The 17936-nt window shown below is 44.2% G+C and overlaps 1 protein-coding gene across 1 annotated transcript; it reads right to left on the bottom strand.

Annotated features, from left to right (window-relative positions):
• Positions 1–15611: 15611 nt before the first annotated feature.
• LOC148849007 (auxin-induced protein X15-like) lies at positions 15612–16278 on the bottom strand. Its single transcript, XM_088952569.1, has one exon. The coding sequence runs from the start codon at positions 16095–16097 to the stop codon at positions 15792–15794; it is 306 nt and encodes a 101-aa protein (XP_088808695.1). The 5' UTR covers positions 16098–16278; the 3' UTR covers positions 15612–15791.
• Positions 16279–17936: the final 1658 nt, after the last annotated feature.

Below are 17936 nucleotides of genomic sequence, written 5' to 3' on the forward strand. Positions count from 1 at the left end.
CTTGATCTGGTTATAGCCCGAATAGGTGTCCAAGAAACTGAGCAACTCATGCCCTGAGGTCGTGTCCACCAGACGGTCAATTCGGGGGAGTGGGAAGCAGTCTTTCGAGCAAGCCCAGTTCAGGTTGGTGTAGTCAACGCACATGTGCCACTTGCCGTTGGCCTTCTTTACCAGGACGGGGTTGGCTACCCAGCTTGGGTATTGGACTTCTCTTATGAAGTCCACTGTGAGGAGCTTCTCGACTTCCTCGTCGACCGCTTTCCACCATTCCAGGGCTGGGTTGCGTTTCTTCTGTCTAACGAGCCTAACTATAGGATCAGTGTTCAGCTTGTGAGTTATGAGTCTGGGGTCTATACTGGGCATTTCTACCGCGAACCATGCAAAAATATCTAAATTTTGAAGTAAAAAACTTACCAGTTCAGATCATAGGGGCTCCGAGACAGAAGCACCGATCTGGAGCATCCGAGCTGGGTTTGCTATCTTGGTCGGGACTATGACCGTTTCTTCCGTGGGCGTGGCTCACTCTTCGCCTTGGTCTGTGGTTCACTCTAGTTCAAGGTCATCGGCTACTTTGGTTTTCCCCTTTAGGGTGTCAACCTAGCACTTGCGGGACTCAAGTTGGTCGCCCCGCACTACTCCCACCCCGAAGTCGGTTAGGAACTTCATGGCTAAATGGTAAGTGGAGACCGCCGCCCGCAGGACATGGGTGATCGGTTGACCTACTATGGCATTGTAGGGTGAGGGGGTCGCTACCACCAGGAAGTTGTGCTCCTATCTAGCCACACAAGGCCACATCCCGACCTCCACCAGGACTGTTATTTTCCCAAGGGGCTGGACTTCTTCTTCGCTGAAGCTTACCAAAGGAGTGTCTGCGGGCTTCAGGTCGCTTTTCTACAACTGGAGCTGGTCAAACACAGCTTTGAAAAGTATGTCGGCCAAGCTGCCTGTGTCGACAAATACGCGTCTGACCTCGAAGTCATTGATCCTCAGCTTTATCATGAGTGCATCGTCGTGGGGGTAATGGACCCCCCACACATCCTCTTCTGTGAAGAAAATCGGCTCTTCTGTTCTTGGCTGCTTTGGGGGGTTCTACTCCTCCCGGGTGACCTCACGAACCGATATCCGAGCTGTCGCTGACGTGCAACCCACAACGATTGAACCTCCCACTATCATGTGGATGGTCCCCCGAACTGGCCTCTCCTCCGAAGGCTGTCTCTGCGATTGTTTGGCCGGCCTGCTACTAGATTCGAGAGCGTCTCTACCGTGCTCCCCTTGCCGACCTGTCCTATTACTATTATTATTATTATTATTATTATTATTATTATTATTATATTATTATTATTATTATTATTATTATTATTTTGTACAAAGTTCCTCAAATATCCGCGACGGATGAGCTTCTCTATCTCGTCGCGGAGGTTTTTACAACTCTCGGTATTGTGACCATGGTCTTTATGAAAGCTGAATGCAGATTCTTATTTCTATCATTGGGGTTCCCCCTCAGATGGGGTGGCCACTTCATGTACGAGGCGTCCTTGATCGCCATCAGAAATTCGGCCTGCTTCGTGTTCAGTGGAGTGTAATCAGCCCGGTCCGGAGTAGGAGCTCAGGACAGCTGACCCGACTTTGCACCCCGAGCTGTTTCCTTTTTTCTTCGGGTGTTCTCTTGACTAGGAGGTTCTTCTCTTTTTCTTTTTCCAGGTGTGCCCTCACCCTTCTGGTTGATCTCCTCTTCGGTGGCATGAACTTATCCGCGAGTTTCAGAAACTCGATTATGGTCGCGGGTTGGTTGACGACCATGTACCACTTGAACTCTTTGTGCTTCACGCCCTTCTTGGCCGCTGCAAGGCGTACGACGGGATCCAGTCGCGGTATCTGCATACAAGCATCGTTGAACCGCTTGATATAACTCCTAATGGACTCTCCCTCCCTTTGTGCTATGTTGAAGATGCTTTCATCAGTTCGCGGGCACTGCTTGCTGGTGACAAAGTGCGACATTAAGGCTTGTGTGAATTGCGCCCAACTTCTTATTGACCCAGGCGCCAAGTTTTGGTACCACATGCGGGCTGCTCCCCTGAACGTAGTGGAGAAGGCCACGCACATGCACGACTTATTGGCTCACGCCAGGTGCATCTGTGACTAAAAGGCATCTACATGGTCACTCGAGTTGAACGACCCGTGATACTTGTCAAGAGGGGGGAGCTTGAAATCCTTGGGCATCGGGACCGTCAGAAGTTCGGAAGATAGGGGGGACGGAATTGAGAGAAGGGGAGTTTGGCTTCGGCTGAGCCTACCTCTTCTTTGCCCATGAGATCGGGTAAATCGTGGGTGACAGATCGACGAGCTTGGCATCGACGCCTCTACTTCCTGACAAGCTCGGCATTCGTGCTGCTCACTTCCGTGCTATCTAGAACAGTTTGCGCCGGGGGTAGCCCGGTCTACTGGTGATGGCTACGGACAGAAGGGGCCTGCTTGGATCGGGGCAATGTTGACCGGCCGGGCCCCCGGCCTCCCGACCTGTTCGCCCGCGGCAAGATCGGGGTAGCTGGTCTCTCCCGTCTACTGTGGGGGGAGGCTTGGTTTTTTGGGAGACTTTGGGGGGCCTCTCCTCGGCCAGAGTGTTCACTCTAGCGGTGAGACTTGGCTTGCTGCGAGACCCGGTGCTGAGGCTAGAGCTGAGGCTGTTGAAGCTGAGGTTGAGGCAGCTAGGGGAACTACTGCTGATACTGGTACTAGGACACCTAGTGCAGCACGTGCTGTTGATAGAGCTAGAGCTGTTGGAACTGTTGCATTTGGGCTTGTATGGCTCTCATGCCCTGCACTAGGTCCTCCAGTTGGTTTGGGCGAGCCGCCGGGGGCACGACCGAAGGTTCGATGAATATTGTTCTGACTATAGTAGGAAGTGGGGCGATGACAGGTGCCATTGTGAGAGGCACGCTTTAGCTGGGGATTCCATCCGCGGGGGTTGTTCACTAGAGTTATCCATTTTCGTGCTTCGTCCGACGTTGCTAGGGGAAGCCATGAATGTTGGATTGTTTCAAGGAAGAAGGAACTGAAAGAGTTTAGAGGGAAAGGCCTTTCGAAGCGATTCCCACAGACGGCGCCAAATGATGTAGCGCGATCCAGACAGTCCTAGCCGACCGCTAACTGGCTCCTTGCTGGCAATGAGCGGGACCTAAGAAGATGAAAGGAAGGATTCCTGGGGATTTACCCGGTGGGAATACTCCAATGCTTAAGTTAGTACTATGTATGGGAAGTAAAGGGAAAAACGAAGGCTAGGAGTGGAGGTCGCGTAATTTTCTTGTACTCAAGAGATTTTTTGGTTTTTCCAGAAGAAGTTTCTCCTCGGTCCTGAGGGCTTTTATAGGGGCGCTCCTTGGGAGATCGGACATAACCACCACTGGGCCTCCTGCTATAGTCGTTACCTATCAGGGCTGCGTAGGTGGCTGTGTTAGACAGTTTTGTATGCCCTTAGCTTCAATCAAAATTGATGTACTTTATGAGCTTATTGTAAATGAATAAAAGTACATATTTGATTCATGTGCCCTTGGTATGTTTCTGTGTAATACCCTTAAACTGGACACTTATTGAGACTCGTGTTAGTTTAGAATGTTCACAGCCAATGGGTCGGTCTGGGGAGACCTATCCTGACAAGGCTGACACTATGGTGCCACCAAGTCGGTTGGGGTGGCTTGTCTCAGCTACCGGGGTGAGACCCTAGGCACATACAGTGTGGTATTAATTGAATCTTTGAACTGGACCAGATTTCCAGTATTGCCCTGGACCTTGGAGATTGATGGGCAAAACTGGAAAGTTACACCCGACCTCTAGACTCGATTATGATACTGCACTAGGTGTCGGATCGGGCTGTCTTTGATGTACCAATCAATGAGATCCTTAGCGGGGGTCAAAACCTGGGTATGTTGGGACAATCCGAGAATTCATCTGAGTGGGTGATCATAGTGATAGGATCAGCCCCTTTGTCGGACAAAGGTAATGATCGGGGATGCACTCTCACTGTTGGAAACCAAGACTGCCGACAGCCGATTTCAACCGTTGAAATTTGTTTTGCAAAATATATTTTATATGAGATATAAAAGTATATATATTATGGTTTCTAAAATGTTTGCGAAAGAGTTTTAATTCCCGGGATCCATATAAGTGGAGAGTGCAACACTGTTCCTTGCAGCCGAGGGAGAGGTCCTCTCTTGTCGGGCAGTGTATGATCATTATGGGCTGAGAGGTTAAGTGTAAGACCATTGAGGATAATACCTGATGGGCTAATCTTGCATCTGCCCACAGTCCCTGGGTGTTACAAGGTGGCTTGGCCCAGGGACCACTTAGGGTAAGTGTTGGGCCCATAGAGCCCATTCGATTGGTTTCAGGGGGTGCACTGTCTTAACTGTGTATTCGACCAGGCCTTGTAACAAAGGCTGGGCCGAACCCATGTGGCTGATGTGTAGATCAATGCTTGGGTCCCACGCCATACAAGGAAGCCCAACTGGGCAGCAGTTAGGAAGGTTAAGTGAGCACATAAGCTTAATGGGCCTAAAGCCCATTTCGAACTGGGCTATTAATTTAGTTAATTAAAATGGTGAATTCTGAGATGGATTAGCAGTTAGGATAGGGTCTTGATCCTATCCACTCAGAGAGTCGAGATCTGAATGTGATTCAGATCTAGAAACCTCCTAATAAGATTAGGATAAAGCTAATCTAGTCTGCAGATAAGATAAAGGTTTATCCTTATCAATAGAAGAGAAGGCTGATCCAAATTTGATTTGGATAAGCACCTCGTAATGGGATTAGGAGCTGAATTTTTCAAGTTAACAAAAAGGAAGGAGGGGGTGGCAGCCTTGAGAGAGAGAACAAGAAACACATCAGATCCTCTTTAGTGCTGAAATCAAGAAGAGAGAATTCTGCACCCTGGGAATACTCTCTTGCCGCCTCCCTGCTCTTGCGGCCCTGTTTCCCAGTTCGATCTCCAACTGTGGGAGAAGTGAAGATTGGATCTTGACATCAATTCTTTGAGAAAGGATTGAAAAGGAAGCTGTGCTCACATTCCATCCTGCTGTTTCTTGCGAAGGACAGAGTTCTTGGGGAAGAACACTGCTGATTCTGCTCCATCCTGCACTGTGCCATCTTCAGTGGGAGCAGTCTTTGGATCCTTCCTTGGGCGTGAGCACCTTCGTTGGGAGATATTGCTTCTCCGTATCAGGTATCATTCTCTCCCATTCCTTTTGGTTCAGATCTGATTCAGTTTAAGGTTCAAGATTTATCCTTGAAAATGTGATTTTCTAAATAGGGAATGTGATTCCCAGTTGAAGGGAGAGAAAAATTTTTGAAATTCGCCCCTTATTCCGCAATCTTTGGGCGTCCATGTGATGGATCTCTCAACCCTTCAGTGGTATCAGAGCCACAGGTTCAAATCTTGAACCATTCTGTTTCAGATCTGAACCTGCGCAATTAGGGAGAAGGCGTTCTACCAAATTTGCGCAGATTTGGTTTTGGGAAATTTGTTCCCAAAACAGTTGGGCAAATAATCTAAAATTAAATTTAAATAAATCTGATTATTATTTAGAATTGTTCTTTATAATTTTCTTGATTTATGGGTTGTTCGTACAAGAGGAGATCGAATTCTTGGTTTGCGCAGGGAACCTGCGATTTTGCAGTTCTTGATTTATTTTGGGTCTGTAATTTTTTTTTTATTTCCTAGACTCAATGTATAGGTATTCGATCTGATGTAATTATTAATAGAAATAGGATTTCTATTTATTTTTATTTTGGATCGAAGATGGCGGCGCAGAGAAGGAGATTTCGCAGATAAGAGAAATGCTATCTGCGATTTGCAGTTTGTGAAACTGCATTCTGTGATCTAACCTCTGTTTTGCAGGAAGGATTGTGCGAACAACCCTGTTTGACTAATTCTTATTTTCTTTTTATCAGTATTTAATTTCAGATTATTTTCTTGAATTAAGGATTTAATTAAAAATCAAACACTAGACCCATTCGAACCAAGATTGGTTCAAAACTGTTTGAACCAATTCTAGGGTTTAATCAAGGCTGAAAGTCAGCCCTAATTTCCCACTAATGGGCCTAAGGATTGATATTTAATTAAATGGTTAATTCGGCCCAGCCTGTAAAGGCCTAGTTTTAAATAGTTAAAACTGCAAAAGCCCATTTTAAAGGATAAAGCTATATGGGCCGAACTGGGTAACCCTAATTCAGCCCATATACCTAGATAATATTAATGGTTAATATTATGGAATTTTAACGGGCCTTACAGATGATTAATTGATTGGATCAATTTATCCCTGCATGTGATGTATGGATGTGTGATGTGCTGCGTACATGGGCCATAAGTACTTGGCCCATGCTCATTCGACAGTGGCTCTTGCGCACACCATGGCTGAATGCACTTCATTGCCATGGTGATCCTTTTGGTCATTGGATGACTTCCCATAGTGGTGGGCCCCACACCTCATTAAGAGGTTGCGTGCGGAACCCTAGCCGATTTAAGGCCCACCGAAATCTGGATTTATGAAAGTCAGTGGGAGCCACTTTGGTTTGACCTAAATCAAACTAGGGCGTAATTTTGTTCCCTCCAGCTAATATGAGTGCATGTGATATGGAGATTCATATGATGAACTCTCTAAAGGCCTTCCATCATTAGCATGAGGATGGGTCATTCAGTAATGAGGAAACGCACCAGAAAATGGGCTATCCATTTGTTGTTGGCTTGTCTGAGTGTTTCATAAGATGATAGGGGCGTCATAGACCGATGTGGGAGGGGCTTCACCAGAAAATGGGAACTCTCTCACGGTACCTTGGCGTTCATGAATATGATGGGTAAGCATTCACTGGACAGAAAGGTTTACCTGAAAACGGCTCTGAACCTTGTCTGACAGAGGCCAAAGGGAAAACTCATATGATGAGTGGATGTGATCCTTCACAGAAAGGTGGTGGGGTTATGCAGCTGAAACAGTTGGCTCCATGCACCCTATGTGATTTTCCACATTTCCAGAGACAATCCGTAGTCTCCGTCACTGAGAAAGGAGGGAAATCTCAGAGATGAATAAATGGAAATGGATCGTAGATTAAAATCCATATCTATGAAATGAACATGAATCAAATTAGGTTGTGGACTGACGTTTGCTCTTTTATCAGAAAATGGCAAACGGATCTTTTGCAAAACTGCTTGATGACAACAAGTTGAAGGGCCCAAACTATGCTGATTGGTACAGGAACCTTATGCTGGTCCTAGCTTCTGAAAAGCTAGAGAAAGTGGCAAAGAATCCTGCCCCGGAGCGTCCGGGTGATAGGGCTTCTGAGGCCCGAAGGAGAGACTATCAAGAATGGGAGGAGAAAAACTCCCTTGCCCGGTGTTACATCATTGCCTCCTTAGAAAAACCGATACAGAGGTAGTTTGATCAGATCGAACTTGCTAAAGACATATTGGATAGTCTCAGGACAATGTATATAGAGCAGAATCGTTCTACTCGACAAAAGGAAATGTCCAAGGGTCAACAAGTTCACGACCATTGTCTTCGGATGATGGGTTACATCAACGAACTGGAGGCTCTTGGATCCGGGCTGGACCTTGCTACCCAGATAGATACTATCCTTAACTCTTTGCCTCCTTCCTTTAATCCGTTCATCATGAACTATAACATGAACAAGCTGAATGTCAGCTTACAAGAGCTCAGCAATATGTTGCAAAGAGCTGAGGAACTGATTAGAAAGGATGAGCCTGTAGCCATGCTTGTTGAAGCTAGCAAGACAGGCAAGAGAAAGAGGAAGGCAAAGAAGCCTCAGAAGAAAGCCACCAAGAGCAAGAAGCAAATGAAAGACAAAGCATTGGATGCCTGTCACTTCTGCAAGAAGACCGGCCGCTGGAAAAGGAATTGTCCTGCCTACCTGGAATCCAAGAAAGGTAACTTCGAAACTTGTGTTATAGAAACCAATTTGTTGGTAGCTTCTGCTTCCTGGTGTATTGACTCTGGGGCTTTGACTCATGCTTGTAACTCACTGCAGGGGTTCAAGGTAAGCAGAAGGCTGAGTGAAGGAGAAGTCACACTCTTCTTGGGGACTACTGCAACTGTTGCAGCCGCGGCCATAGGAACCGTGGAATTAATTTTTAGAGAAGGAACAATTGTACTGAAAGACTGTCTTTATGTACAAAATTTAAGGAGAAATTTGATTTCTGTCTCAAAACTATGTGCAGATGGTTATTCTATCTTCTTTAGTAATACGATTACTGTTAAAAGAAACAACAGATTCATCGCATACGGGGAACTGGAGAACGGTCTCTATGTTCTACATCCTTCTCTAGAAACTAACATAACCGAAACTACGTCGACTGAAATCCCTAAGAAGAGAGCTCGTGATACAGTTAATCCCACGTGTCTGTGGCATTATCGACTTGGCCACATCGATGTTGACCGAATCACAAGGTTGGTAAAGGATGGTCCTTTGGATTTTCTAACTGTAGAAGATCTTCCCACTTGTGAGCCTTGCCTACAAGGCAAGATGACGAAACGGCCATTTAACGGTAAGCCTGAAAGATGTACGGGCACACTTGACCTAATACATACTGATGTATGTGGTCCCCTGAGTGTTAGGACATGAAATCAACACGTGTATTTCATCACCTTCACAGATGATTTTTCACGATACGGTTACGTGTACCTAATGAGACACAAGTTTGAATCCTTTGAAAAGTTCAAAGAGTTTAGACAAGAGGTCGAGAAACAGTTAGGGAGAGAAATTAAGGCCCTACGATCAAATCGAGGTGGCGAGTATCTCTCTAACGAATTCAGGGACAACTTAAAGGACAATGGTATAGTATCACAATTAGCTCCTCCTGCTATACCACAACTTAACGGTGTTTCGGAGAGGAGGAATAGGACCTTATTGGATATGGTCCGGTCGCTTCTCATACACTCAAAGTTACCCACATCCTTTTGGGGTTACGCATTAGAGACTGCGATTTATGTGCTGAATCGGGATCCAACCAAATCGGTTCCGAATACTCCATATGAACTTTGGACCGGAAAGAAACCAAGTGTCAAACACTTGAAGATTTGGGGTTGTCCAGCACACGTTATGAGAACGAGTGCAGACAAGTTGGAATCCAAGACCAGCCATTGCCTATTTGTAGGCTACCCAAAAGGCTCTGTAGGTTACCTATTCTATGACCCAAGTGAGCAGAAAGTGTTTTGTAGTCGTAATGCGCAATTCTTGGAAACTGACTATATCCTGGACACCCATCGTCAGGAAGTTGTTCTTGATGAGGAGAACTCAGGAGCAGTGGGAGATGTCCCACAAGTTCCAGGTAGTGACCAACCTAGAAGATCCACTCGGGTATCCAGGCCACCAGTCCGTTATGGTTATGACCAAGATAGTTACCTGGTGGAAACCTTGACTAGTGAGGAGGATCCCGTGACTTACACGGAAGCTATGTTGGACATAGATTCCTAGAAGTGGGTGGAGGCCATGAGAGCAGAGATGGACTCAATGGAGACAAATGGAGTCTGGACTTGATGAACTTACAATTTATCTATAATTTTTGAGGACTTTAGCATGGATTTTTATGCCGGTTTTATTAATTTTTGCCTTAATTTAGCTTAATGCTAAGAATAAGTTCAGGGATAATCAATCCAAGAAAAGGAAGGAAAAAGGCAAGAAAAGAAGGTTCAAAAAGACCAATTTCAGTCCAGCCCGGTCGTGGAAGCAAGAGAGAGCACTTCGGCCCAAAAAGAGCAAGTGAATTCCTTGAGAAAACCCAAAAAAATAAAGCCTAGCTATGAGGAGAATTCGGCCCAGCAAGGAAGGCCCATTTTTAGCCCAAATAACAGCCTAGAGTGTAGCCCACATGAGCTCAAAAGCAAGCTAAGTTGTAGCCCAAATAGCAGCCCAAAGGGAGCTAGGGGCGGCAACTCCTAGATGTTTCTTGAAGAGAAGGAGGGAGCACTCTAGAAGGTTCATGACGGGTGTAATACACCCCATTCTAGAGGCTTCAAGAAGGGGCAAGAGCCCACTTGAAAAACTATATAAGGAGGCCTCTAGGAGGGGAGAAAGTTGTTCAATTGCTTGAGAGGAAGGCTCTCCCACTCTTAGAGGTTCGGCCACATTGAGAGAAGAGAAGAGAAGAGAAGAAGGCTAGGCGCAAGGAAGAAGAAGAAGAAGGGCTGAAGGAAGTTCAAGACAAGCAAGCTAGAAGAAGAAGGTGAGTTCGAATTGAGAGTTTGTGATTCAAAGATCTTTTGTAATAAATCATTTGTAGTTTCATTCTCTTTTGATTTGAATTCAGTTTCTTAGTTATATGTTCTTTCTTTTTTCTCCTTGTTTCCATTCTTCCTTGATGCATTTTAGCTTGTAAAATTTCAGTTCAGCAATCTAATTCTTTTTGATTCATTCAAATGGTCATGCATTGTATTTGAAGTTTCTTGAATAAGGGTGTGATTGTAGATTAATTCGGCCAACTAACCTTCAAAACTCAGATCTGAATTCTCAGATCTGAGATTGCAAGATCTGAATTGCTTGAAAGAGAATTCAGATCTGCAATTTTCAGATTGGGCGAAATAATCTACAGCTTGGAATTCCTAGAGTGCTTGAGAGAGACTCTAGGAATTCAGATCTACTATTCAAGAACTGAATTGAGTGCAAGGTTAGAGATAACTTGCACAATTCAGTTGGTGATCAATTCAGATTTGAATTGATGCCTTAGAAGTGTTTGAAGAAATGCATTAATGGGGATTAGATTCTTGCTAGATATAGAAGAACCGTCACTCATGCATACGATGAACATGCGTTTGAGAGAGGCTGTTCATGACCTTGGGGTTTCACCAAACCAAGGCTCAATCATGATTCATTCGAATGATCCAAATTGATAGATTGCTGAATTCTGAGATTGACATTTACTACTTACTCTTCTAACCTGAATTGAAGGCAATTGGGCCAATGATTTAGATAGATTTTAATTTAGGATTTCTTAGCTTTCATTAGAGTTTTGATTTATTTGTTGATCAGATAAGAAGTGCTCAATTTAGTATTGGTAATTGTTTCCTAAATCCTCGTGGGAACGATACTTCACTCACTACTTTATTACTTGAACGGCTAGTGCACTTGCTAGTGTCACAATGAGCCACACATCAGGACTTTAGTAGATCAGCCCTCCGGGGTAAAAGCAATCGGTTGCAAATGGATTTACAAGAGGAAGAAGGGCCCCGATGGTAAGGTTGAGACCTTCAAGGCTCGTCTGGTGGCGAAAGGGTACACTCAGAAAGAGGGCATCGATTATGAGGAAACCTTTTCGCCTGTGGCCATGCTTAAATCCATTAGGATCCTGCTAGCTGTAGCAGCATACCATGATTATGAGATTTGGCAAATGGATGTCAAAACTACATTCCTGAATGGAGATTTTACTGAAGATATCTATATGCAGCAGCCGCAAGGCTTCATTGCTGCAGGTCAGGAAAACATGGTATGTAAACTTAATAGATCCATTTATGGACTTAAACAAGCTTCTAGAAGTTGGAACATCTGTTTTGACTCTGCCGTCAAATCGTTTGACTTCGAGCAGAATCCGGATGAACCCTGTGTCTATAGGAAGTACAGTGGAGATAAGGTTACCTTCTTGATTCTGTATGTAGATGACATTCTATTCATTGGGAATGATGTAGGTATGTTAACTACGGTGAAAGTATGGTTATCACAGCAATTTTCCATGAAAGATCTTGGAGAAGCCTCCTATATACTGGGTCTTCGACTCTATAGAGATAGATCGAAGCGGATAATAGGATTATCCCAATTTTCCTATATTGACAAAATAGTAAAGAGATACAGCATGGAAAACTCCAAGAAAGGAAATGTTCCTTTCAGGCACGGAGTCACTCTCTCCAAGAAGAAGTCTCCCAAGACATCTAAGGAGATTGATAGCATGAAAGACGTTCCCTATGCCTCTGCCGTAGGGAGCATCATGTATGCCATGCTGTGCACTCGTCCTGACATAGCTCAGGCAGTGAGTGTAGTAAGCAGATTTCAGGCCAACCCAGGGCAAGAGCATTGGACTGTTGTGAAAAACATACTTAAGTACCTTCGAAGGACAAAAGAGTTTTGTCTAGTATTCGATGGTAGCTCACTACAGATCCAAGGGTATACAGATGCCGATTTCCAGTCAGACCCAGATGATAGAAAGTCTACATCTGGATATGTTTTCACGATAGGATCATGTGCTGTTTGCTGGAAAAGCAGCAAACAGGGGTCCACTGCAGACTCCACGACCGAGGCCGAGTACATTGCTGCAAGTGAGGCTGCCAAAGAAGCCGTATGGATGAAGAAGTTCATTCATGAGTTGGGAGTAGTTCCGTCCGACACATCACCCATCCCATTGTTGTGTGACAACAATGGAGCCATTGCTCAGGCTAAGGAGCCACGAGCCCACTCGAAGTCGAAGCACATCGAGAGGAAGTACCACGTACTGCGGGAGATTGTTGGTAGAGGGGACGTCCTGATTTAGAAGGTAGCGTCAGCGGATAATGTAGCAGACCCATTGACAAAGCCACTATCACAGAAAGTGTTTGAGAAACACGTGGAAAGCATGGGACTCCGGCTAGTACTTGATTGGACCTAAATGCAAGTGGGAGCTGTTAGACAGTTTTGTATGCCCTTAGCTTCAATCAAAATTGATGTACTTTATGAGTTTATTGTAAATTAATAAAAGTACATATTTGATTCATGTTCCCTTGGTATGTTTCTGTGTAATACCCTTAAACTGGACACTTATTGAGACTCGTGTTAGTTTAGAATGTTCACAGCCAGTGGGTCGGTCTGGGGAGACCTATCTTGACAATGCTGACACTGTGGTGCCACCAAGTCGGTTGGGGTGGATTGTCTCAGCTACCGGGGTGAGACCCTAGGCACATACAGTGTGGGATTAATTGAATCTTTGAACTGGACCAGATTTCCAGTATTGCCCTGGACCTTGGAGATTGATGGGCAAAACTGGAAAGTTACACCCGACCCCTAGACTCGATTATGATACTGCACTAGGTGTTGGATCGGGCTGTCTTTGATGTACCAATCAGTGAGATCCTTAGCGGGGGTCAAAACCTGGGTATGTTGGGACAATCCGAGAATTCATCTGAGTGGGTGATCATAGTGACAGGATCAGCCCCTTTGTCGGACAAAGGTAATGATCGGGGATGCACTCTCACTGTTGGAAACCAAGACTGTCGGCAGCCGATTTCAACCGTTGAAATTTGTTTTGCAAAATATATTTTATATTTGATATAAAAGTATATATATTATGGTTTCTAAAATGTTTTCAAAAGAGTTTTAATTCCCGGGATCCATATAAGTGGAGAGTGCAACACTGTTCCTTGCAGCCGAGGGAGAGGTCCTCTCTTGTCGGGCAGTGTATGATCATTATGGACTGAGAGGTTAAGTGTAAGACCATTGAGGATAATACCTGATGGGCTAATCTTGCATCTGCCCACAGTCCCTGGGTGTTACAAGGTGGCTTGGCCCAGGGACCACTTAGAGTAAGTGTTGGGCCCATAGAGCCCATTCGATGGGTTTCAGGGTGTGCACTGTCTTAACTGTGTATTCGACCAGGCCTTGTAACAAAGGCTGGGCCGAACCCATGTGGCTGATGTGTAGATCAATGCTTGGGTCCCACGCCATACAAGGAAGCCCAACTGGGCAGCAGTTAGGAAGGTTAAGTGAGCACATAAGCTTAATGGGCCTAAAGCCCATTTCGAGCTGGGCTATTAATTTAGTTAATTAAAGGGGCGAATTTTGAGATGGATTAGCAGTTAGGATAGGGTCTTGATCCTATCCACTCAGAGAGTCGAGATCTGAATGTGATTCAGATCTAGAAACCTCCTAATAAGATTAGGATAAATCTAATCTAGTCTGTAGATAAGATAAGGGTTTATCCTTATCATTAGAAGAGAAGGCTGATCCAAATATGATTTGGATAAGCACCTCCTAATGGGATTAGGAGCTGATCTTTTCAAGTTAACAAAAGGAAGGAGGGGGCGGCAGCCTTGAGAGAGAGAACACGAAACACATCAGATCCTCTTTAGTGCTGAAATCAAGAAGAGAGAATTCTGCACCCTGCAAATACTCTCTTGCCGCCTCCCTGCTCTTGCCGCCCTGTTTCTCAGTTCGATCTCCAACTGTGGGAGAAGTCAATATTGGATCTTGACATCAATTCTTGGAGAAAGGATTGAAAAGGAAGCTGTGCTCACGTTCCATCCTGCTGTTTCTAGCGAAGGACAGAGTTCTTGGGGAAGAACACTGCTGATTCTACTCCATCCTGCACTGTGCCATTTTCAGTGGGAGCAGTCTTTGGATCCTTCCTTGGGCGTGAACACCTTCGTTGGGAGATATTGCTTCTCCGTATCAGGTATCATTCTCTCCCATTCCTTTTGGTTCAGATCTGGTTCAGTTTAAGGTTCAAGATTTATCCTTGAAAATGTGATTTTCTAAATAGGGAATGTGATTCCCAGTTGAAGGGAGAGAAAAATTTTTGAAATTCGCCCCTTATTCCGCAATCTTTGGGCGTCCATGTGATGGATCTCTCAACCCTTCAGGCTGTTGTGACATACTCCTTACCCGGGCGAGTGACACGTCTCCAAAGTGACAGGCATGCCTCCACCTACTGAGAGACGTAGGCGCAGGTGGCTGTTGTGACATACTCCTTACCCGGGCGAGTGACACGTCTCCAAAGTGACAGGCATGCCTCCACCTACTGAGAGACGTAGGCGCAGGCTGCCGAAAGGACAGGGACTGCACCGTCAGTAGGGGATATGGCGCAGTCTGATTGGTACGGCCTATCAGATAGAAGCTTCCTATGGAATGCTTGTGCGACCCACTCGTGAGCTACTTTGTACCGAGCTCGGAATACTTCAAGAGTACCCTTAGTAGAATTAGTCCTCGGGACGATTTGTCTGCTTGAGAGTTCGGGTGACCTGGTTTTCTTAGCTTGCGAGCTGAAGTTGCCTCAGAATATCCCTTTGGGCGTAGCTCGGGAAACCCGGAGCTTACGTCGTGGCGAGCTACTTTAGGGACCCGTTATTTAGCTGTACCGAGCCACAATGCTGAACTGTCGCTTACATCGGATTAGTGTCCACGTGTCGCCATTTCATAGATCGGGTCAAATCATCCTTCATCACTTATCATTCACAACCCCTGTAAAAGATTAACCTGGAATCAACATTTAATAGCATTTAATAGCAATTAAGCAATTAATAGCTTAATTTGAATCTGAAATCAACATAGAGGATTAACCTGGCTGGAGTTACATAACTAGTTAACTACTGAGACTCTCTTCACAACCCCTGTATATCGATGGTACGTAATATCCTTGTTTCGCTTCAGAGGATGTTTTCACCATTTTCCTCATTTTTTTTTATATACATTTTACTTGGTACATCTTCTCTTGAAGTGATTATTATGAGTGATATAAATCACATTAGTTGGAATTGTGAAGTGGGATCCCGCAAATCAAATTTAAAAAATGTAAAATTGGAATTAATTAAACCATTGAAAAGAAGAAAAGAAGTAAGAGAAATTAGAATTAGATTATTCCTGTAGAATTCAAATCATTGATGAGAAGAAAATTTTGTATTGAAAATTGTTCATATATATAGAGGAAGAAATCTCCTTTTTTTTCTTCCTCAACTCTCTTTTACAAGAAGAAAAATATATATATATATTTACATGTAATTGGCCATTTCTTGGCCGGACTTCAGTTTTAGCTGTCTTCCTTGATCCTTAAATAGTTCTCAAGAACCGTTCAAACAGGATGTGAGACGAATGAAGGCTTCTTCTTGGCAAGGGATTGTCAGAGCACCCATTGGATGATCAAATCCGAACTCTTCTTCAGCGCGAGTAAGCAAGGATTGGAATGAAGGGTGGTTCAAAAAGGATATGGGAACCACGAACCGTTTCTTCTGGGTCGTCTCTCCAATATAAACAGCCAGGTGGCCTTTGGGGACGTCTGTTGCTGCAGAAGTTGATTGAATTGCAGTAAGAAAAGAACGTCGAAGAATCATCTTGGCATGAACAAATCCAGGCAAGCGTATAGCCATGGCTTATATGCACAATTATATTGCAAGAATAAGAAATCAAACAACAAAAGGATTGAGAGAAGGAGAATTCTGAGAATATTGGAGATTGTGATTTGTGTAAATGTGGAATGATGAGATCGATAGATGTTGAGTGTGGCCTCTACATATATATATGGACAATAACTTTGTGAATAAAAGATGATGATAAGTGTGAAGATTGAAAACAGAGTAATTACATTGGGATGGGACACAAGGAGGGACAAGGCTCATGACGTTATGGTTTCACATGGCTTTGCCGCCCCAGTCAATTATCAGCAACCGTGGGCTGGTCGTGCTGTCTTATCTTTGTAGGCCAAACTTCGAGGCAAGTCTTTGTATGTACGACTATTATCTCTTTCTATTTTATCGCAGAGCTATACATATTCAAAAGGTCACAATGTATATATTTCATGTATCAATGCTCGCCCGTGAATTAGTATCATTTTCGAGTTAGCACCTACTCTATAGTACTTTCAGTTTATAAATTCTGACCCTGGGTAGAACCCTTATTCTCTCTAATTTTTATAGGGAGAAGTACTAATCAGCCCATATCAAAATTTTCTAGGCCCAAAATACAGGGGGAATGCATCCTGACCGTAAATTGATGACAAATTTACGGACAGAATGTGGTTTATAAGAGGAAGAGGGCTAGTTGTAGGGGGGGGTGCTGGAATTCAGAATTCTGCATGATGTGTATCCGTACTTCAAAGATTTTTATATGGATATATAATCCCTTTTTTAATTTTGATCAGCTGCAATTTGGTTATCATGGAGGAATTCACATCAGCACCCCACAAACATTTTCCATGATAAATATGAAAGATGTTCCCAATACACACTGAAATGTGCATGTGGGACACTAATGTGATGTCATCATGAAGACTATATGTCTATATGTATCAGTTCATTGTATTTGAGAGTCATAAGCAGGAGCAGGTGGTTTGCTCTCAACTTATATGAATGCAAGAAACCATGAATGCACTATTTGGAAATACAACTGATTGAAGATATACAATCAGTTGTCTACTCAAGTGGGTTCAGTGGGGGCATGAAATGATGTATTGGTAAGTTAAAGCCACAGTGTATTCACTCTCAACAAATCTCTGGAAACGAGTTAAAAGGCAAAATCATGTGGTTTCACATGTAGCATGTCCCTCAGAAAGCCCTAATATGAATAATGTGGGCTCTCCTACTTGCCCACACCATTTCCTTGGTCTACCTTTCTCTCTATATATAAGTATACACAAGCAAAGGGAAAGTGCATCTTTCTTTCCGAGATCAACATCTTGTGTTTCATATAACAACTTCCGAGATCAATATCTTGTGAATCCTTCTTTCAACAAGTAACCTTGAAAATCATGGGTTTCCGATTGCCTGGTTTGCTTCACACAAAGGAGATTCTTCGCCGCTCTCTTTCAGGAGGGAGGAACCAATCGCTTTGGTCAACAACGGCCAATGTTCCCAAGGGTCATTTGGCAGTTTATGTAGGAGAAGCAGAAAAGAGGAGGTTTGTTATTCCAGTATCCTACTTGAATCATTCCTCATTCCAAGAATTGTTAGGTCAGGCCGAGGAAGAATTCGGGTTTGATCATCCAATGGGTGGGCTAACGATTCCTTGCAAGGAAGACACTTTCATCCATCTTTTGAATGCCTTGTTAGAAGAGTAACACAACATCTTCAGAAAGGTTAGCCATGGAAAAATGAATCAATGCATAGAAGCTCCTTCGGTTGTCATTCTATGCCACAAGCCCACGAGCCACGAGCATGCCCATAAGATCAAAGGGCTATGCAGCTTCGGATCCAATAGAAAGATTCTTCAAT

Source organism: Nelumbo lutea, chromosome 6, assembly GCF_056320005.1.
Source record: "Nelumbo lutea isolate HS-2025 chromosome 6, American lotus-T2T, whole genome shotgun sequence".
Taxonomy (NCBI): Eukaryota; Viridiplantae; Streptophyta; class Magnoliopsida; order Proteales; family Nelumbonaceae; genus Nelumbo; species Nelumbo lutea.